Source organism: Apis cerana, linkage group LG1 (assembly GCF_029169275.1).
Source record: "Apis cerana isolate GH-2021 linkage group LG1, AcerK_1.0, whole genome shotgun sequence".
NCBI classification, from domain to species: domain Eukaryota; kingdom Metazoa; phylum Arthropoda; class Insecta; order Hymenoptera; family Apidae; genus Apis; species Apis cerana.
Genome location: NC_083852.1, coordinates 5,211,199 through 5,234,168, shown reverse-complemented (window position 1 = coordinate 5,234,168; position 22,970 = coordinate 5,211,199). Strand labels below are relative to the sequence as shown.

General features: G+C 24.7%; 1 protein-coding gene and 1 long non-coding RNA gene across 9 annotated transcripts; one reads left to right on the top strand and one right to left on the bottom strand.

Moving 5' to 3' along the window:
* On the top strand, positions 1–22,429 carry LOC107994935 (glucose dehydrogenase [FAD, quinone]-like). Of its 8 annotated transcripts, XM_062079347.1 has the most exons (10): positions 1–86; positions 908–1,171; positions 1,691–1,924; positions 8,447–8,616; positions 13,315–13,558; positions 14,049–14,307; positions 15,308–15,568; positions 18,116–18,346; positions 20,256–20,583; positions 21,474–22,429. In XM_062079347.1, exons 3-10 carry the CDS (start codon positions 1,835–1,837, stop codon positions 21,784–21,786), a joined length of 1,896 nt encoding a protein of 631 aa, XP_061935331.1. In that variant the 5' UTR covers positions 1–86; positions 908–1,171; positions 1,691–1,834; the 3' UTR covers positions 21,787–22,429. The 8 variants fall into 8 exon arrangements, with proteins under 8 accessions (XP_061935331.1, XP_016907590.2, XP_061935338.1 ...); XM_017052101.3 differs by lacking the exon at positions 1,691–1,924 and having other exon boundaries at positions 8–86; XM_062079358.1 differs by lacking the exons at positions 1–86; positions 908–1,171; positions 1,691–1,924 and adding exons at positions 5,765–6,208; positions 6,365–6,942.
* On the bottom strand, positions 17,648–18,997 carry LOC114577092 (uncharacterized). Its single transcript, XR_003696874.2, has 2 exons — positions 18,422–18,997; positions 17,648–18,337 (listed from the first exon to the last, which is right to left on the bottom strand). It is a non-coding gene; the product is annotated as an uncharacterized LOC114577092 (long non-coding RNA).
* Positions 22,430–22,970: the final 541 nt, after the last annotated feature.

Sequence of the window (22,970 nt, the reverse complement as noted above, 5' to 3'; positions counted from 1 at the left end):
AAATTTTATATACTGTTACATGAAATAATCGATATCGATCGATTGAAAGTTTGTTAAAAAGTTCAGGAATGAAACACGAAATAGAGGTAAGAAAATCTTATATAAATCAAAGAAAATATTTTCAAACTATTATTAATTTTTATTTATTATTAATTCCCTATCATTTCCCATATTATACATCCGTGAATGCGGGAATTACTTTTTTTTATACTACTGTTTACATTACATTCCAACTAAAAACACGATCTAACCTAAATTTATTTGCGTGATCGAATATATTCCGAGGTAATTATTATAACCATTATTGCAAATAATCAAAAAGTTTTTTATGATATATCAATTAAACGAATAATATTTAATGATTTTCTAAAAACATGTTAATTTAAGTATATTTACATTATTAATGAAAATTGCGATATAATATCTAATATTTTTCGAATTAAAAATTATGTAATTGAAATTTCAATTGATTCAAGATTTATATATGTATTTAATTGCACAGTTTTAATTAATTAAAACTGTTTTAATTAATGTTATTATATTTTAATTAATAAGGTCTTACAAAACATAACAAAGCTTTGTTAAATTTATAATAATTTATCAAGTTATTCAATATAAATAATATATGAATACTAATTACTTATTTCATATATAATATATAATAATAAAAAATTATGATTTTAAGGAAAATTTGAATATTTTTTTCATATTTTTAAAACAGAATATTATAATTCTGAACAAGAGCATAAAAAAAATCTCAAACATTTAATCTCATACATAATATATATATAGAAGATATTCACAAATAACAATAGATATTATATCGCATATTAATTAATAAAAAAAAAATATCCAATTAATATAATAAAAGAATTAATCTTTTATTATCATCTTTTTCGATTCCCAGCAACAACGATGAGATGGTACGGCCGCGCAGATCATTTCCATAAACTGGTACCCATAGCAGAAGGGAAGGCAAGAAAGTGGTGGAAGTTGTCGAATATTACAACCTGGTTGGAGAATGGTACCAGGTTAGTCTGGTGTTGATCGTGGCACCGTGAACCGCGATCCTGTTTCTTCCACGCGTACCGTGGACATAAACACGTTAAGGATTCTCGATGTCGCAAGTGTGAAACTCAATACAAGAGGATATAAAGACAATTTTTCAGAAGTAAGTCTCCGTTTAATTTCATTTAGATCATTTATTAATAATTTCATTAATTATGTGAAATTAGAAATCAAATTTTTTTTTATTTTCTGAATTTTAAAAAAAAAGATTATAATGTAATTAAAAGTTTAAAAAACAAAAAGAACCTTTTTTAAAATCTTAACCTTAAATTTTCTCTTTTATGAGATATAATTTTCAAAAAATCACAAATCCAATTTGATTTCAATTACATTCTTTAATATATTATAGTTATGATAAACATATATTATTAACGCATATAAATTAATATGATTATAAGCAATCAATAAAAAATTTACAGATAACATGTCTAAATATTGATATATTAATTCGATATTGATTTTAATTTATATATTTGATTGATTTATATATTTCTTTCATCTGATATCTTGAAACAATGTAAAATCTCAAATATCATGAAATCAAAGAGAGGAATTTACAAAGAGTTTGCGAAATGAGGATTTGGTGAAAAGACTTCGTTAAAATATTAAATTTTGTCCACAGCTATTCGCCTTCAAACGATTGTTCTTGTCGGAAGATAACAGACAGTTTCGTCTTTAAAAACGGAACGTCGCAAGACGAGTTAATTATAATCGCGATTTCCGTTCTTTCACGTTTTTTCGTCGAACAATACTCTGTACCGGCAAGATGAAGTCACGTGAATTGTGTAACAACGAAAATACGGCAAGAGAAGATAATCAGCTGGAATTCGTATATCTGAAGTTTGAATCTAATTATGTATGTACGGGTATGTGAAACATCTACGAAGAATAAAATCAGGATAAAATTACGTATTTCGAATTGAGCAAATCGAAGGGAACTTTTGAGAATTCTCTCAGTGAATTCTTATTATCTAATAATTTAAATCCTTTTGTTTAAATTGAGATTGAGATTGAGATTCTTTTTATAACAATAATTTATTTTTAACTTATAAAAATATTTATTCAATTTTATTTTAATTTTTTTTAAGTAAAGGATTAATAGAAAAAGTAGAGGAATAAAATTGTAATAATATTTCAATTTCATATTCAAGATATAACTAAGAAAATTCGCAATTCACAATTTTATAATCTAAGACAAGAATTACAAATAACCTGTTCTTCTAAAAAAGATAATTAAAGTCGTGACTCTTTTGTCACCAATCTTATTTGAGACTTTCTAATATCTTGAATTCTTTTTATGTAATTCTCATTCTTTTTTAATTTATAATAATTTACATAGTAATATACTATTAGTAAATTAAATTAGTAAATTATTTATATAAAATGAAATGAACTAAATTTAATTTTATTAATATTAATATATATTCAGAGTAATAAAGGTAATTAATATAACAAATTAAGCCTGTATGCTTTCAATAATATGAAATTATTAAATAAACCGTTAATTGAAGAGACCAATTTATTTTATTTTAAATTTGTGAGTTTTTTACTTGTAACATACATAAATTATTGTACAAGATTTTTGATAAAAATATATTGTATCTATAAAATAAAAACAGATTGTAACAATTGATTCTTAATAAAGCAGATTAAAAAAATATTTGGAGAAGGACATTCAATAATCAATTAACAAGATTTCAATTTTTAAATCATTAAAATTTGGAATCTCAAGTCTCAAATCTCGACATTTGAAACTCATTTGAATTTCAAATATAGATTTCTATTTAAATCGAATTCCATAGAAATATATAACATTCATCATATTATAAAGTTTCACATGTGTGAATTAAGATAAAAAGTTTCAATAGATTTCTTCGTGTATCTCGTAATAATACCATTGCAGTATTATCGACTTCGCGTCGCGATATACCTTGGCATTAAGAATCATGGAATCATTCTACCTTTCCCTTGAAATATTCTCACTAGGTTCATCGTACTACTTATCTTACATTCTCTCTAACTGATCGTATAAAAATGATATTTCATTTTTCATTATTTTTTTCCTTTTTTTGTTTTTTATTAACAAATAATATAATGATGGAAAACATGTATAATCAATTGAAGTTCAACATTCTACTAAATATTCAGTAAGTTATTTATTAATTAGAAACCCGTTATAGGTTATCATCATTTATGAATATATGAACTTGTTATTCGTGTTACTTCTTTATTTCGACTAATTTCGATGATTGAATTTTGATTCTCGTTTAGTTCTCTTTTTCAGTTTTTGATGAGATTTATTTTCATGATTATTTTACAAATGTTAAAAGAGAGAGAGAGAGAGAAAAAAAGATATTTCAAAAATTATTTTTATTTAAATTCTTAATGCATCGTAGAAAAATTAACTAAATAATTTTTTAATTTAGGTTAATTTAGATGTTAGAAATAAATATTCTTGATATTGCATAAATTTTGATTGATATGCACAACAATCTGTTATAAGGTGCAAAATGTTACGAGACACAAATACCTGAGAGTGTGATTTTATTGCGTGACAATCATGTATGTATACATACGCAATAATTGGCAGTAAAACATAGTAAGAGATCGAAAGAAAGATCGTTTGCAATTTATACGTTCGAGCCCGATGACGCAGTCCCAGTAACCGAGGACACAACATTTAAACCATTGATTAGAGATCAAATTGCATTAGTTATATCATTTGTTATATTGTGATGAAGAAAATCATTTTTTGAAAACAATTATTGATTTCACAATCTTGATGTTTTTTTATGCATAACAATGGCAAGAATCATTTTAGGGAAAAAAAGAAAAATCCCTAAAAATAATTATAGGGAAAATTTGCAATTTAGGGAAAATAACAATCTTTCTAGATTTTTATATTATATTAAAAAACAAATATAATTATATATGAGCTTTGTAATTAATTATAATTCTAAAAAAATTCCTAGACTAACAAAAATTGTTAGAACAAAATATTATTTTTCAATTTTATTATAGGAAATTATCCTATTGGATATTAAAATTATCCTATATAATTTCTATCGTATTAATTTCATGTCTCGATTCAGAGATCCAATAGATTCAAGAAACGAAACATTATATTTAATCTGCTCGAATTTTTTGAAATTCTCAAAAGTTTCTTATCAAATCTCATTTGCTTTATCGAATTTTCCTCGAAAATCAGGTCATATACGACTCCTCGTTAAGCATGACTTAAACTCCTCGTACAAGTTAGTGAGTTTAATGAAGGCATATAGACTTGCATTCTATATATCATCATATTCTCACCGATAAATTTATAACTTTTACTAAGCGAAATTTTCATATTCTGCTTTTAAATGAAAAAATTGAACGTGTCCTTCATACTATAAATTTAGCGAGATTTATCTTTGAATGAAATGAATATGAACAGAAAAAATCAACATAAAAGAAGATGCTTGTGATATAATTATTATAATATTGTTAAGTTATAATATGTAGGGTATTTAAAAATTTAGAGATAGATATTGGAAGTTATGGTTTATTTCTATCGGTTTGTATTTCAATTATTTTATATATATTTGTTTAATAAAAGTAAAGAAAAATTAAGAAAAGAAAATTATTTATAACTATTATAGCGAATTTCGACGCTATTTTTCTCTCAAAGAAATTGTTCGATTTAAATTCCATTTTATGATGGTATTTTGATTTTTATTATTATTTTTTTCTTTTTTGACATTTTTATTTTGTGAGAACACTTTATTTATGACAAAAAAATTTATAATTGTACAAAAGTTAAATTCATTTTTAAATTCTTGTTTTTTTATTCTTTTTATTTGTATTCCAATAATTTTTTTCTCACATACATTGCTTTTTTTTAAACAAATTTATATAAAAATAATAAAAATTTTATTTTTATTTTTATTCTTATTTAAAGAATAAAAATTCACGTTATTTAAATCTTAACTATTTATATCTATACAATTAAATGGCAATTATTTTTTTATAAAATGATAAAATTGATGAAAAATAAAGAATGATTAAAAATAAATTGATGCAATATTACGTAGTAAAAATTGTTTTATTTATGGACAAAGGAATAAAATGATTATTTCATATCGTTTCATTAATATTACGACATGTGAAGTCATGCATAATTTACAATTCAGATATTTTTTTTCTTTTGTCAGAAAGATCACTGAAGAAAGTGTGGGACGCTTCCTCGTTTCTTTTACCACGATTCCATACATTTATGAATCATGTAAATTATAACTGATGATACAATTTTATTTTCCAACGATCAAGGGAGCACGAATAAATTTTTAAGAAAATTGGAAGTTTGAAATATCTTATTTAATTACGAAAAAGTCCTATTATTGAAAAATAACTAAACTATTTGTTTCTAAAATTAAAGACATTCTATATATAAATAAATAAATAGTAATCATATCAATATAAAAAATTTACAATTTTTTCAATATTTTTAGAAATCCTGAAAAACATTAGGGATAATTATATCCAATTTTGCTTCCATCAATCCAATTACTTTCTATCATTAATATATTTATTGAAATATATAATATTTTAATTAAAATATTTCTTTCGTCAAAACAAAGCTCATTTAAAAGTGAAATTTTACGCATGCTCGAAAGAATTCAAACTTATAGCCTAGATGGCACCAGTTGTGTAGTTTATATAACCTCACGTAACATTATAAAACTATCTATGAAACAAGTTAATCCTTATATGGAACAGTAATAAAAATCCACACGTGCGTCACATATATCCGAAACACGTTACATCGTCACCTGAACGCGTTACACACGTGTGTATCATTACAATAAAATACATTCTCGGTCGAGGACAAAATTCATTATTCCATCGACGACACGCCATGCTGCAATTAGATTATACATTGTTAATTATGACGGATCGTCATGGTAAAAAATTAGAAAAACAGAGGAAAAAAGAAGCTAGTAGAACTGCGTGACTTTCATAATCGACACGGTTCTCGGTCAGTGAACGTAAAGTGTTGAAGTGTGCATACATGATCACGCACCTTCGTAGTGGCGATGTCCTTTCATAATATCGTAAAACTCTTGTCTGATGCGATGCGAATAAAATGATAAACACAAAGGTAGACAAAAAATAAGAATTGTTAATTTTAACAGATTTTGTGATGATTTCTTTTATATATTCTTTTAAATTCTAATTTATTTATTTTTTTCTATTTTCTTAATATTATTTTACTTATATATATTTTTATAAGTAACATAAGATTTTCTTATTTCAGACAAAATAGTATAAATAAATAAAAATTTTCAAAAAAATAAGTTATTTCAGAATTATTGATCTAATCAATAATCTACGAATACCAGTATGATCGTCACAATATTCATTTCATTACATTTCACGTTTTCTCTTATTCCTCATAAATTTCACCATTCTTTATTATACTGATATTCGTCCACTTTCTATTGCATTCGCAATTCACGTTCTTAGTTCCCCTTATAAAATCCAATCTCATCTCCACAGAATACATTGCATTTAAGTCTCGTAACACCAACAAAAACCGAAACAAAATGATCGCAAATTCCATGCATCATCGATCTCCTCGATCTCTGCTTCATCGATCATTCCTCGCAAAAAACGAAGCAAAATGTTGAAATCTCTCTCTCTCTTTCTCTCTCTTTCTCTCAAAGAGAAGAGGTATCATAAGAACAATAAGAGCTACATGATGTTCCACACGTGTATCTTATACAGAACAATAATTACGGTACACAACGGTAGGAGAGCAAGTTGAAACGTCGAGAGAGAATGCAAAACGTAGAAAGAGGAAACGACATGCAAAAACCGTTATAAGATTTGCAGGTAAAACATCAGGTAGAGTCTTCTTTCAATTGTTTTCTAACTTTTTTTTGAATCGTGATTCTTTTCTTTAATAAGTAGTAATATTTAAATAAATTATAATTCTTTAACACAGTTTTTATTAAATTTTTATTATATAACAAATTGATGATTAATAAATCAAATAACGAAAGATTATAATTTATTTTCTAGAGTTGTGATTTCTCTTTATGGTATTCAAATAACTTATGATCCTCTTTTTGAAATGGATTTCAAAGTCCAAAATTCCAAAGATAGGAATAAATCCTGAGTATTACATAAATTATAGGTAAGAAAAGAAGGAGCATATGATGAATAAATGATAAAAATCATAATAAGAGAAATATATTGAATATAAAAGTTTTAAGTGATCAAGATAATTTATAGCATAAATGTTTAATCTTCTTTATTATTGGAAAAAAAAATTCTTGATCTTAAATGGAACGACATGTTTATTTTATAATAACTCTCAATCCTCTTTCACTTTTTTTTTCTTGTCAATAAGTCACTTCTTTCTCAAAAAAATACAATGATTTTTACCTTTTTGAAAGTCAAAGAATGAAAAAAAGTCGATTCATATCGGAGTTAAATTTCAATTCCATTATTCCATAAATATCCAATTTACACAACTTTTATTATAATTAAAGATGACAACAGCAATCTTAAAAAATATGTCAAACATGTCAACATGTACCTCCCTCTTATGGATCATGACTCATTGAGAACCACTGATATAAGGAAAAGAACTTTAAAAATAGACATCGATGGAAGAAAATCGGTATACGAATCACGAATTTGATGCAACGATCACGATTGCAAAACAACGTGACTTGATTCTAGTATTGATTCTATTAAAAATCATTGGAAGATCATAAATTATATATTGGAAGATCATATTTTGTATTATATATAAATTATTATATATATAATTTAAATATATAATTAAATATATAATTAAATATTAATATAATGATTAGAATCTATGATAATAATCAATATTGCAATTTTCGTATTTCAATGATTGTGTATAGTATTTTCAAAACTCGATACTAATAAATTTCTCCATGATAATTGAAATCCAATAATTATCCAATTTGAAATTGAATAATCTCAATCTTGAAATCACTATATATTTTCACTGCAGAATACATTATTACAAACAATTTTTTTTTATAAAAGACTTGAATATTTTATTGTGCTACGATTTTATGAATTATAAAAAAAATTTAATAAATTATAAGTTAATTATAATATTTAATAAATTATAAATTAATTAGTAAATTAATTATATTTAATTTTATAAATTTATAATGTTTATTATAATTTTATAATGTTTTTAATTACATTTAAAACACAGGCAATTGTATGATTACAGAAAAGATAATTTGCAATCCCTAATTTTATTATTTATTAATAAAATTATCAAATATTCTCTTATCTTATTGCCATTTATACGTGAAGATTATTATAAATTTAATTGATATTACAGATGAGCTGTAACTGTCCATTAACCCCATCGTCTGGACCGACACTGGCATCAACATGCGGTGGTTCGTCCTTCATGCTATTCATGGGTCTTTTAGAAGTATTTCTTCGTAGTCAGTGTGACCTCGAAGATCCATGCAATAGGCCTCTACCACCTCCTACCGTTAATTCCAGGTAAAACTTATTTAAGATTAATTTTATTATAATTTTTTACGAACTTTTTTAAATTATGATAATTAAAAAAGTTTTAAATAAGAATTTAATAATAAAATAAGTCACAAAAATAAATTTTAATAAACACTATATATTAGAAAAAAAAAACTTGAAAATTGCTTTAATCAATATAGTCATATAATCTCATTCATATTTTATTCATATGTTATTCATATATATATTCAATCATTGGAAATATGTTACTAAATATTCTAATCCTCATAATCCATATTGGGAATAAAATAAATCGATTGACTTTAAGATTCCTTGAAAGCATTCCAATATCGATATTGCAAGCAGTCACATATATTATACAATACGAAAAGTTCCGCAAAATATATATAAATAAATTTCATATTCCCAAAAATAAAATAGTCAATGGCTGAAATTTTCGAATTTTTTTGAGATTAAATCATACCTGATTACGATTAACTGAAACAACAAATTGGTCATTTTTTAATAAAAATGATTCGATAATCAAGAATTCGCTTATTGACATCAAAAAGAAAAATCAATTGTATCCAATTGTATCCATTTTTATTTTATTTCGTATGCCGTTCAATATTTTGTTTCGTTAGCAAAAAAATCCGCCAAAATTTGTACTATTTGTACTATTTATCATGTTCCTTGACTGGAATTCTTTTACCATTTTTAAACCGATATATTTGTTTGTATTTGTCAATAATTGCATTCTTGTCTTTTGTATATTTTTAGAAAATTACATTATATTATTAAATCTATAAAATTGATATTGTAGATTTTTTTAAAATATGTTGTATAACATTTATTCGATACAATAAGTTAAAAATACAATAATATTACATATACATACAAAGCCAATATCACAGATCTTTCTTTTTCCTATCATCGTTATTTTTTGCATTCAATTTTCTTATATATTTTATAAATCTTTTTCAAAAACATTTATTAAAATTTTATATTGAATATTTATTAATATATAATAATTTTATATAAATGATACTGATAGCCTTCATTTCTCTTTTTTTTTCTTCTATCATCGTCATATTTTTTTATATAGCTTCCGTATATTTTTATAAATCCTTCCTCTTTTCTGTATAATATCGCTCCGTTTCATTAAAGCGTCAACGAGGCATCAAAGGAATCTAAAAAGATTCCGGAAAAATTCTGAACAAACGACAAACAAATAACGTTGAACAGGAACCAGATGTCTCTGCCATCATTTGAACGACACCAAAGAAGATACGTTTAATTGTCGCGGATATGGTTCACATAATACCGTATGGAAACTCATTTTGTTCTCTGTATCCCTCTCGGAAGCGAGCATTCATGCATACACATATCTGTGAAATCTTTGCATGCATGTATACGCGAGTAATGGCCCGGTACCATTGTCTCAATGATTCTCTCACGTTGCATCACACCTAACCTCATAGATCTGCGCTTGTACTTATGCCGGATGCGGACTGAAGCAACCAGCTTCGAACCAGCTATTAAATTTCGTATAGTTTTAGATAGATGCGAATCTGTGGTCTGTGTTATGGATAATTGAGTGAAATTGAAAGTGCATCATCAAGAATTGTTTATAGTTGCAATTCATAGCGAAAGGTGTGTTAATTTTTATAGAGGATTTAAAATATGATAAAGGAGGAAAATGAGAAGTATGATAGAGAAATGTGCATATAAATAGGTAAACTAACTCAATATTCAGCAATGTTTTAATTTTTTAAAAAATTTTTTTTATATTACTAAATATTTATCAAAATAAAACAAATTGATTTTGATTAATATTTATAATATTTTATATTCATATTCATTATTATTCATAAGAAAATTCACTAGTAAAAAATTATATAAATAATTAACAGATGAAATTATATTATAATTTATAAATCACTAGAATAGTAATTAATATCACTTACTAAAGAATTTAATATCATTATACATAGTTTTTGTTTAATTACAAATAACATTTATTTTCATCAGATTTGAAATGGATTACTTTAACATATATCATACATATGAAATAATATATATATATATGAAATAATAACATTTTACAATAAAAACTATTTAGCTTCGAAAAAAGATACTTGATATAAATTGTGAATTAATTATATCACACGATTAAGAATTGATTTCATAATTTTGATTTTAAATTCTATTACCCAAGTATCTGCTATTTTATTTTTATTAACAGTGAGTTATTATATATAGATTCTCAATACTTATGCAACTCATCATGAATGTTTCGCATATTTATTGAATATTTTTTTACATCATTCTGTTTAGTTGAATATTCAGAATGCAAAAAATGAAATATTATTAACTGATTTCTCGCGAGATATACATTCATCGATTCATATGCATTTAATTAACTCGATTTCGCATTTCTCATGCATGCTTCGAATTATATAACATTACGCTTTTGCTATATAATTTGATGCGGAATGACATGACACAATCTACTCTCTTAATCCTTTCAAGTTATCACTTAATCGCTTTTATTTAACATTCTTATTTTTAAATATAAGGGTTTTAAAATTTTTTAAACAATTGTAATGTTATATAATACTATGCATTTCTATTATATTCATTCAATTAGAGGATGCTTTGCTTTACAAATATTTATAAATTATTATATATAATAAGTTTATTTAAAAAGAAAATATAGAAAAAATAAAATGATTATTATTTTATTTTTTAAAAACTTTAAGAAATCATACTATATATCTATGACTAGTAATGAGATTATAATAACAAAAATAATTGAGAGGTTAAGTTAGATTAAGTTAAGTTCTTCTAAATGTTTTTCATGTGGCTACAAGTTTTTTCCACAATTTTGTCATTTTCAATTCATTTTTCATACCAAAGTCAATATCATAATATAAATGTATACATTTTGTACATAGAATTTGAAAGAAGAAAATTACAATCACTTAATTGGAAATGCAGAAACCGTATTGTGAACCGAATTGGTAAAGATTAATGAGGAACATGAAATATCGAATTAATGAGAATGGAAATGAAAATTATAATTTCGCTATTGAAAATTAATTTTCCAGAAAGAAATTAAAAAATTAATCATCAAAAATATCGTTTCGCTTCATTTTTAATTCATTTCCGTTGTTTTAATGATAACGAGCGGAACATGATTGGTTAAAATTGGAGATAAATAAAAACTATCTTCTTATGGAAAGTTCTTGTTGCATAAGAAAGTGGAATTGGCATTGATGAATGCCAAATGACTTATGGGTCGTGAATTTTATTTTACGACCCGGTACTTGGAAAAAATTAAAAGGATGATTTAGCTTGCATGAGTGAAGCAACAAACAAGAAATGGCGGATTCATGAATGTCAGTGAATTGCACAAAGTCAATAAAGTGATTTTGATCGATTGATATTATTAGAGAGAAATTATAGAAATATAGAAACAAAGAAAAGTATAGAAGAAAGAATATTGAATAGATAAGAAATTTAATATATTTATTATAAATTTTCAAACTTTTGAAAGAAATATCTATAATAATAAACTTTATTATCTGAAAGCATAGAAATTTTTTTTTTATTAAAATTATTTTTTTAAATTTTTCAGTCATTTTTAAATTTTTATCACTTTTGATCGCTTAAAAATTTGATTAAAAATTTATTATTTGAGAGGTCCAATATTACGAATGTTGAAAATAAATTTATCAAGAATTTAAAAAGAATTTACAAGTAAACAACTTGTACTAAGTAGAAAAACTGGTTTTCATGTTCATTAAGTAACTATTTCAAGAATTGTCTCATTTCCAACTTAAAAGGTAAGAAATGTTTGAAAATGAATGAAAATAATACTTAAAATAATGTTTTGATAAATTAAAAATGAATAACAAAATTCTAACCTAACTTTTTTTTAATTCTTAGCGCATATCAGCACATATTCAAAATATTTTACTGGTAATAAATTTCTCGAAATTACTTAATTTTCATTGTTCTCAACTAGAAATACTTTTTTTAGACGACATTTGTCAAAAAACATACTATACAGATCTTACGTTTTTAATAATTTATAAACTTGTTCCTAAACAAAGAAAGTGTTTACTTACATTTTACGGAATGCACACAAGGTTGCACGAGCCTCGTGGCATTCAAAATATCAAATAAACTCCTGAGAAATCTACCTTTCGCTCACAACCAGCTATAGAACGTTCCTTTAACCCAGTTTCTAATTTGTACTACGACAATCGCGTCTTCGAATGAAGCGAAGATGCATTGATTTTTTGCTAACGGCTTGAGTGGACCAATCTGTTATGTATAAAGGAATGAAATCGTAACCTTGCTTGCAATGGATCTAATGTCGTAAGAAATAAGATAAATAAAATGTAGAATTAGAGATTTGTGTAAAACTTTGAGAAATAGATTATGCATTATGATTTATTTACATTTATATATATTAGATTATTGATTACATATAATTTAGTATAAAATGAAAAATTGTATGATTCAATTATATATATAATATATAATATATGATTGAGAAATATGAATAAGATAACAATAAAGTATTGATTATGTAATATATTGTAAATGATTATATTAGAAAAAAAGTGGTGTATTTATATAACTTGATAATAAAATTATATTAATTATTAATATGAAACATGAAGATAAATGGAGAATATTTGTCTTTATTTTTAGGTATGATTTTGTAGTTATCGGAGGTGGAAGTGCAGGTGCAACAGTTGCATCACGATTATCAGAGGAGCCACGATTTTCGGTACTATTGTTAGAAGCTGGATTAGATGAACCCACTGGGACGCAGATACCTTCGTTCTTTTTCAATTTCATTGGAACTGACATCGATTGGCAGTATAATACCGAAAGTGAAGATACTGCGTGTCTAAATAAAGATGATCGAAAATGTTATTGGCCCAGGGGGAAAGTATGTATACACTTTACTTGGAAATAATATTCGTCAAAAAATTAATAAAAGAAATATATAAAAATATTAAAAGAACATTTATAAATTATCATTTAATTGATATGATATTTCATATATAATTAATAAAAAAATGAATAAATTATCGATAAAAAATTAATATCTATTTTTGTAGCAAATGTAAAAATATGTATAAAATATAAAACAAAAAATATAAAATACAAACATATAAAATCATTATGAAGAGCACACATTAGAAGACACAAAAACTTATTTATTATTTATTTAAAATATTTCAATTAGGTAAATTGCGGTATATTATTTATTATTATTTCATTATTATTTTTTATTATTTCATTAGATTATTATTTCATCTCTAATTATTGTTATTAATTATTTCGTATTCATATAATCCTCTTTCAACTGTTGCCGTAATAACGTACAAGAATAGCCGACAGAAAGCAAACGAATGGATAATTAAAATATTATTTAGGTTCTGGGTGGAACCAGCGTTATGAATGGCATGATGTATATAAGGGGCTCGCGAAAGGATTACGATGACTGGGCGAGGCTAGGTAACATAGGATGGTCTTATCAAGATGTCCTTCCATATTTCATCAGGAGCGAGGATAATCTTCAAGCAAACACCATGGATTATGGTTATCACGGTGTTGGTGGACCACTCACAGTCACGCAGTTCCCTTATCATCCGCCCTTGAGTTATTCTATTCTCGAAGCTGGAAAGGAACTCGGTAAATTTATTTTTAATTTTTTTTTATCGTGATTAAACAAATTATCATGTAATTATTTAATTAAATACACAATTTGTCTGTCTTTTATATAAACTAATTGGATTAATTTTCTATTTCTTAAATAATATTTTTTAAATAAAAAATCTAATTAATCATCTAATTAACTTAACTGACTTAACTGACATCTAATTAATAATAATGTTTAATATTAAGGTACTATATCTGTTACGTTTTATTAAATGATAGAAAAAAGAATGAAAGAAGAATTTTTCTTATATTTCCTAAAAGAATTTGGTTCTAAAAGGATAATTTCTTTCAAAAGAAGATTACCAATTAAGTAATGGCTTGGTAAAATTCTGTTCAAAACAACTTCTTTTTAATATTCATTATAAGTATTCCGGTTGCAATAAAAATAAATACGCGAGAAAGTTGGGAAAAAACTGGAAAATACTCTAGTAACAACGAGTCGTTCTACTTAACTCGAATTGCATTTAACCTGTTATTACGAGACGTCGAGGAACTCGTTTCTTCTTTACATCGTTGTTATTACTCGCATGAGTCTAATGACTCGTTTCGATATATTCATCGAAAAACTAGTTATGTAATTCGATCACTTTTGCTAATTGCGACATTGTGTTTACTGTTGGCTTTTGTTCCAATAATAATACATTTTGACGATGAATGAACATATATTGACCTTGTTATACTAATTTACAAATAATACTCGCATTTCATCGAGTATAATCGATTCCGAATTCCAACGCGGAACAAATTCGATCTAGTAATTTAACTTATTAAAATTTTAATCCTTAATAAAATACTTGATGAGAATACTTGTGAAGAAAAAAAATTATTTTAAGGTTTTAAGTTTCAATTTTTTTTGAGAGTTTTGAGATCTCACAAAGGATTTGGATTCGAATTTTTATATTATTATAAATTTTTTTTTAAATTTCAATTTTGAATTAAATTTAATTACAATGTTTCTCCAAATTATTTATAGGTTATGGTATCGCGGATTTAAATGGACGAACTCACACTGGATTCGCTATAGCTCAAACGACCTCCAGAAATGGTTCACGACTTTCGACTGCCCGAGCATTTTTACGACCAGCTAAAAATCGTCCAAATCTCCATATAATGCTCAATTCCACGGCAACTAGAATACTATTCGACAATAACAAAAGGGCAGTTGGTGTAGAATTTGTTCATGATGGAAAGATCCATCGAGTCTCTGTGGCGAAAGAAGTAGTTATAAGTGGAGGTATTTATTTTAATATTAATATTTCAATATCAATTAAATAAAGCAGTTTCTTTTTTGCTGTAAAATTCAGTACAAACGAAATATAAATTTAAGAATGCATATGAATTTTTGTTGCATGATTTGTCTTCATTATTCTCAGTTAGAGAAATAAAGAAAGATTGTGCATTAAAAAACCATTCGTTTATAGATTCGAATCTAAATCGAATTATTTACCACATATTTATAAGATATTATGCTTGTTATATGTTATTTTTGTGACTCTAATTTTAGCTAATATTTTTTTTCTCAGATATTCTGATCTTATTCTGATCGTATTTAGATTATTCTTATCTTTGCAAGTTGAAATTTATTTACATAAATTAAATTTTAAAATCGTTTCATTTTATAATTCGATTTAAAACATTTTAAATCATTTTACAAATCATTTTATGTTCTATTAAAAAAAAAATTGGAAATATTTGCATAAATATCTATAAATAACTGCAATAAATAATGATTAAAGTGGTAGAAATTAGATTTTATCGACGAATTTTTATTATATAGAACTATTTGCAACATTGAGATATTTTTTAAATAAAAATAATTTCTTCTGATAATGATTTCTTTCATAAGATTATATTATTAGATTATAACAGTTAATAAGTTTATATTAAGATTGAACTTATCATGTTCAATTTTAAATATGCATTTATATTACATTGCTAAGATTTGCAATTAATTTATATTGATACAAAAAACTGATTTTTATTTGTAATATAACATGAAGAAATATTGTGTGATAAATAAAAATATTTAAATTAATTGATTGACATTTAAATAATATGATAATAACAGATAATTTTAAACACAGTAGAATTATACACATTTTAAATATAAATTTATATTTTTATTATTTATATTATTATTATTTTATACTTTATAAATAATAATAGTAGTATTATTATACTTTATAATATATTTTTTTACATAAATTTATATTCATTAATGATTTCATATTCATGAACTAATTTAAATAAATTTCTTTAACTAATTAGACTTCAGAATAAATAGTAAATAAATAAATTTTATAATAATAATAATTTATAAATAATTAATAATAAATTATAAATAATAAATAAATTATTTAATTGCATTTCTATGTACAAACAATTTAAGAAAAATAAATATAAAATAAAATTGTTTAAAAAGATTCTTCAAAAATTTAACACATTAATTCAAAATTATTTTATTTGAAAAAATAAATATATGTGCATTAATAATAAATGTAACACATATTATCAAAAATAATTTAAACATCATGTAATATCATCTGACGTATGTAATGATAACTATCAATCAAATTTCAGACCCATCAAAAAAGGAAAGTAGGAAGAAATAAGTTGCAGTCTATTGAGAAAGAACAAATAATTTTCTCTCACAGAAAAAAATATTCATTATCGAAGTGTTTGAATAACCAATTCCGTGGTTTGGTTTATGTTATACCATTAAATTCCATGATCATACATGAAAATCTAATTTTTCATTTCCAATTTTAGTTTGCTAGTCCCTATATTTCATAAACAATCTACATTTCTACATTTCTATAATCTATATTCAACTTAATTGTTATAATAATTCGTTATAATAATTTGTTATAATAGGAATAAACAATATTATTATATAAAAAATTCTTCACATTTTTAATAGTAATTTATGTAAAAGTATGTAACTATCCAATATTTAAAATTATAACTTTATTTCATTAAGATTTAATTATATAATATCTTACGTTCGTATAACTTATAAAAATTATTAACATGATAACTATAATTATAATATTACATAATCAAAAATACAAATAAAAAATAAAATATAAAATATTAATATTTTTATATAATTGTTATAAAGTTATGATAATATTCCATTTGTCAACTCAACATCAAAAATATTGAATGCCCTTAGACAATCGTAGAATAATTTTAAAATAATTATTTATCATCAAAATAACTCATGATTCATCATAATTTATAACTATAATCTCGCGAATAATAGAAATTGTGTGCCTTTCGGAATACAAAGGAAATAAAGATTGCTACGGAAGAGGACATATTTGGTATATATATTGTTGATGAGGTTAGAGAGGACTCATTGATAATTATATATTCGTTACAAGGCCGTTTTTAAGCTTTCATTCTATGTACATATTTTTCTGATTAGTCAGTCTTTTGATATGTTCTTTTGTGCGATCGATCAATGACCATATCCTGTTCAAATTGCGATTTCCTTTTGTAAAATACAGTTGAATGATTACATAGAATGATTTGCGAAATACTTGAATACTATATTTATTTCTATTACTAGAAAACAGACTTAATTTTAAAACTACCAACTTAGAATTAATATAACTAAATATACCATAAATAATTATAATTGTAATAATGGAAATATATATATAAATATATACAATGAGTTTCTTTCTCAATATTAATTATTATCAAAAATAGTTTTTTTTATAATTTTTTATGATTAAAACATTATTTAAATATGCGTAATATTTTTGTTATTTAGGTGCCGTTAATTCACCACAAATACTTTTGAACAGTGGTATCGGTCCTCGGGAAGAATTGAATGCTGTTGGTGTCCCGGTTATTCATGATTTACCTGGTGTAGGTAAAAATCTTCACAATCACGTCGCCTATACGCTGGTCTTCACTATTAATGATACTGATACGACTCCTCTTAACTGGGCAACTGCAATGGAATATCTTCTCTTCAGAGATGGATTGATGTCTGGTACAGGTAAGTTAAAAATATATTTAAAAGTATTATCTGTAATTATATTACAAAAAGTTACACCATACCTACCATACCTACCATAAGTTATAATGCAACAATCAAAATTTTCTTGTAAACAAATTCATAAAATCGTTTTCAAGAAATCAAAGAAATAAAAGGAACTATAGCAAAAGCTCATCAAATATTCGATATTCGAGGTATCAAAATAATTACGAGTGTCTGCATTCAGTGAAAGTTTGTTACACAATAATCTTAGTTCGTGTTTGTCACGATCAATTTAGTGACGCAACCGCGTGTTCAATCGGTCTGTTTACCATCATTTGACCCGAAAGCGATCGAAAAATTACTCTATCGTGGTTTCTAACGGCTGATTAGTCTATTGAAACTATTCACATTTTAGTAGAGTTCATAACTTGTCCAGTCGTTTCCACCAATCACCCACGACCAACAACGTGACCCGTTATGAAATCGGACCAATTAGCGTTCGATTCGTTACTTCGTTGGTTTGTGCGCTTCCACTGTTTGTCGTTGCACGCATGTTCCCGACGTTTTACGATTGGTCAAGTTTCGCACAAATCTCAATCGTTTCAATCTATAACAATTCCTTCCTTAGGTATAACTCCTAGAAGTTTAATTACATCGTAGTAATTTACAAGGGTGTACAAGGTAATTTTTCGAAATCATTAGATTTTCTTTAAAATAATTTCTATTAAATAATAATCTCTATTATATTGTGACATGTGTTTTATTTTCATGACCTAAGAAGATATTTGAAAAATCATTTAAGATTCAAAAGTATTTCGTAATATGATTTATATTAAAATTTTTATTATGGAATAAATGTATTTAGAATATGATTAGAGTTCATATTATTTTCTTTTAGGAAATCTTTTTAAGAAATTTACTAAAGATTAAATTAGATTCTTTAAAATTATCATAAATTTTTTAAAATTTGACATTCTATATACATAGTATTAAAAAATTTAATATATTTCAGCCATTTATTTAAAAAATATTCAATTATTAATAGATAATTTAAATTATTTTGTTTTCTTTAATGTCTTTTGTGGTAATAAAAAAAATTTCATGAATGACAAAGAATATATTTTACATTCGCCAATAGTAAATAAGAATAAGATTGTTTCATTTTAATATATGAGAAAATATGAAATTGATATTATATTGAAAAATAAATTTTCATTTTCTTCAAATACTTACGTTTGTGAAAAGTTTAATTATTATATTAATTAAGTTTAATTATCTGTGACTAAGTTTTATTTATTGTATATTATTTTTAGTTTGCAACCGTTTGAGGAAGCGCATTTTTGTTTCGATCTTTTTTTCTTAATTTTCCGCATGAAAAGAATATAGTGATTTTAATCTTGCAATTATTTTTTTTCTAGAAAAGATCGACAAAAGTGTCGCATAAATTTAGTTATTGATCTTCTATTTTTAACATTCGAATGAAATGCAATTTATTATATTAAAATAACTTTTTAATTTATTAAAAAATTATTAAAAAATTTTCAACAATTTCTTAAAAATTGAAGATTGAAGATTGAAAATTATTTCATTTCAGATAATTATTTCATAACTATCTGTTTCAGCCATGTTCATATGTTTGTTGAATTAATTATAAAAATATTAATATTAATTATAAAAATATATTAATAATATTCATTGATATATTTATTATATACGTATATTAATCAATTTAATCTCATAAGTAGATTTACGATACATGAATTTCAAAAATAAATGTATGTACATTAAAACATGAAGTTTTATCATGAAGAAAATGAAATCGTACCGAATCGAGATTACCGATAATACCGATAATTTTATTTAGCAAATTCAATATATGTAAAGTACTTAATAAAAATTCTCCAGTTATTTTCCATATAATTAACAGGTATTTCCGAGGTAACAGCGATGATAAATACGAAATACGCGAATCCAAAGGAGGATCATCCGGATGTTCAGTTGATATTCGGTGGATACCTAGCAGACTGCGCAGAAACGGGTATGGTCGGTGAAACGAAGGGTAATAACCGAACCATTTACATCATTCCAACATATCTTCATCCAAAGAGTCGTGGTTATCTTCGTCTACGAAATAACGATCCTCTTTCGAAACCGTTGATCTATCCGAAGTATTTGAGTCATCCTGATGACATAGCAGGCCTTATAGAGGCTATTAAATTCAGTATCAGGTTGTCTGAAACTGAGGCTCTCAGCAGGTACGACACTTTCTATTTATAATATCTAAGTGTAATTTATACAAGTATCGATTTCTTTTCATTCAACAGTTTTAACTAAGGTCAGTAGCATCTTCGATTAATTTTGTTCGATTGATGTTTGCTGATAGATAGTTGAATATTTTGGACTGTGTAAATTCATAGATTTTAAATTTATTTTTCTTATAAAATTAATATTTCACGATCTTTTTGGAATTACGATTCTTTTATATTTTTATTTTTTTTTCTCTTTCTTTATACTACGAAAAAAATCAGTGTTATGATCATTATTGCAATATCATATTAAAATAAATAAATATTAACAATCTTATTAAAGAAGCTTTTTGTAAAAATAACATTTATCTATCGATAAACAATTGGATGTTATCAACCGAGTAAAACCTTGGACGAAATCTGTTTTACCTTGCAATATCCCTAGTAAGAGAGGGGAATTCTTTATATATATATATTCGAGCAAACAGATTATTTTACTTAAACGCAAACACATTTTATTTGCAAAATAATTTAATGCTATTTATTCCTGTTATTTTTAGTTGGCTTAATGGCTTTCAGCATTTATTTATTGTATATAATATAGTTTATATTGCTATATTCTACAGAAATATCAAAGTGATCATTTCGCTATTTAAGTTAAATATAATACTAATCATTTCGTGATAATGAAATCGTATCAATTTTTTTAATTTTCGTTATTTTATATAAAAAAAGAGTTGTAATTTATTTAAGTTATTTAGATATTATAAAAAACGATCACAACACAAAAATGATTAAAAAATATTATAATAATATATATTACAATATATTTATACAATACATCCGTTTAAATACTTTACAATGTTTTTTCCACGTTAAATTTCATTTTCTTTTTACAGATATGGATTTCAATTAGATCGTACACCTGTGAAAAATTGTGAACACTTAGAATTCGGTTGCGATGCTTATTGGGAGTGCGCTGTAAAGCATGATACTGCGCCAGAAAATCATCAAGCAGGTTCTTGCAAAATGGGCCCACCGGACGATCCTCTCGCTGTAGTAGACAATCAATTAAGAGTCAGAGGAGTGAGAGGCGTCAGAGTAGCGGATACTAGTATTATGCCAAGGGTCATTTCCGGTAACACAAATGCGCCTGCCATTATGATAGGAGAACGGGCTGCAGATTTCATCAAGAGGACCTGGGTCGGCTGAAAAAAGTTTTTTCATTAAAAAGAAACTTCCTCTGAAATAAAAACTTAGAAAGAAATTTATAATTGATCACGATCCATGAAAATATTGAATTTAAACGAAAATTTGATTTTTAAAAAGAAACGTAATTGAAAATAAATATAATTTAATTATTTAATTATTTAAAATATCTTTGATCTATTTTCAGAATATTTTTCAAATAATTATAAAATTTTTCTTTGAAAATGAATCTTTGAAATATTTTTAAGAAATCTGAATTGATGATCTTTTACAAATTGAAAAATGAAGAAGTTTTTAATTTATAAGAGGAAATTAGAAAGATAATTAGAAAGATATATGATGAATTTAATTACAAATTTCTTTCAATATTTCAATCTTTAAAAAAGCTAAGGTAGCGCTGCGCGCATTTACAATTTTTATAAAATATTATAAATATTCTATATATCGTTAAAAAATTTTAAATTCATTTAAATTTGATAAATCCTAGATTATCTGTAGTTTTAGAAAATTGTACCAGTAATGGTGGTAGCTACCTCTGCTTTGAACCCTTTTTTTTTTTCAGGAAAAGGGTATGGATACTGTAAATAGTTCACTAATAGTATCGAATACAACTATTCTAATATAATAAATATAATTTATATTGTTAGTAAGTATTTTTAATTTCATTGATTCTATTTTTTCCAAAATTAATTGAAATTTTATAATTCTATAACAAAAACAATAAAATAAAAATTAGAAAATATAGTACGAAATATAAATAATGAAAAATATAAATAATATAAAAAAATGTTCAGTATATGAAAGATAAAAAATAATTTAATAATAAATCATTTGGAATTATTACAATAATAATATTTGCTCACAAATAATGTTAAGAAAATAGAAATGAAGAAATAAAACTGTCTGGAAATACTGATAACATAAGGAACCACATCGTTGGATCACGTATCACGTTTTGCGAGCACTCCTTTTATATCCTACTGGAAATAGAATGTCACTCTTTGTGGAAGATCTCAGCTCTTCCGAGTTGATGGTTATGTTTTCGTGTCATTTTTCTACTCTTCTTACAGTTATTTCATCCGGAAAACAATATCATGATTCTTTCAAATAGTAAAGGTGAGATATATCATTAAATTTATCAATTTGATTCCTATAAAAAAATATATTTTTATATTTTTTGTATTTAA

Coding starts and splice junctions, on each gene's coding strand:
- LOC107994935 (XM_062079347.1), top strand. CDS start 1,835: ATGAAGTCACGTGAATTGTGTAACAACGAAAATACGGCAAGAGAAGAT. Junction 15,569..18,115: donor AGAAGTAGTTATAAGTGGAG/GTATTTATTTTA, acceptor TTTGTTATTTAG/GTGCCGTTAATTCACCACAA. Junction 20,584..21,473: donor GAAACTGAGGCTCTCAGCAG/GTACGACACTTT, acceptor TTCTTTTTACAG/ATATGGATTTCAATTAGATC.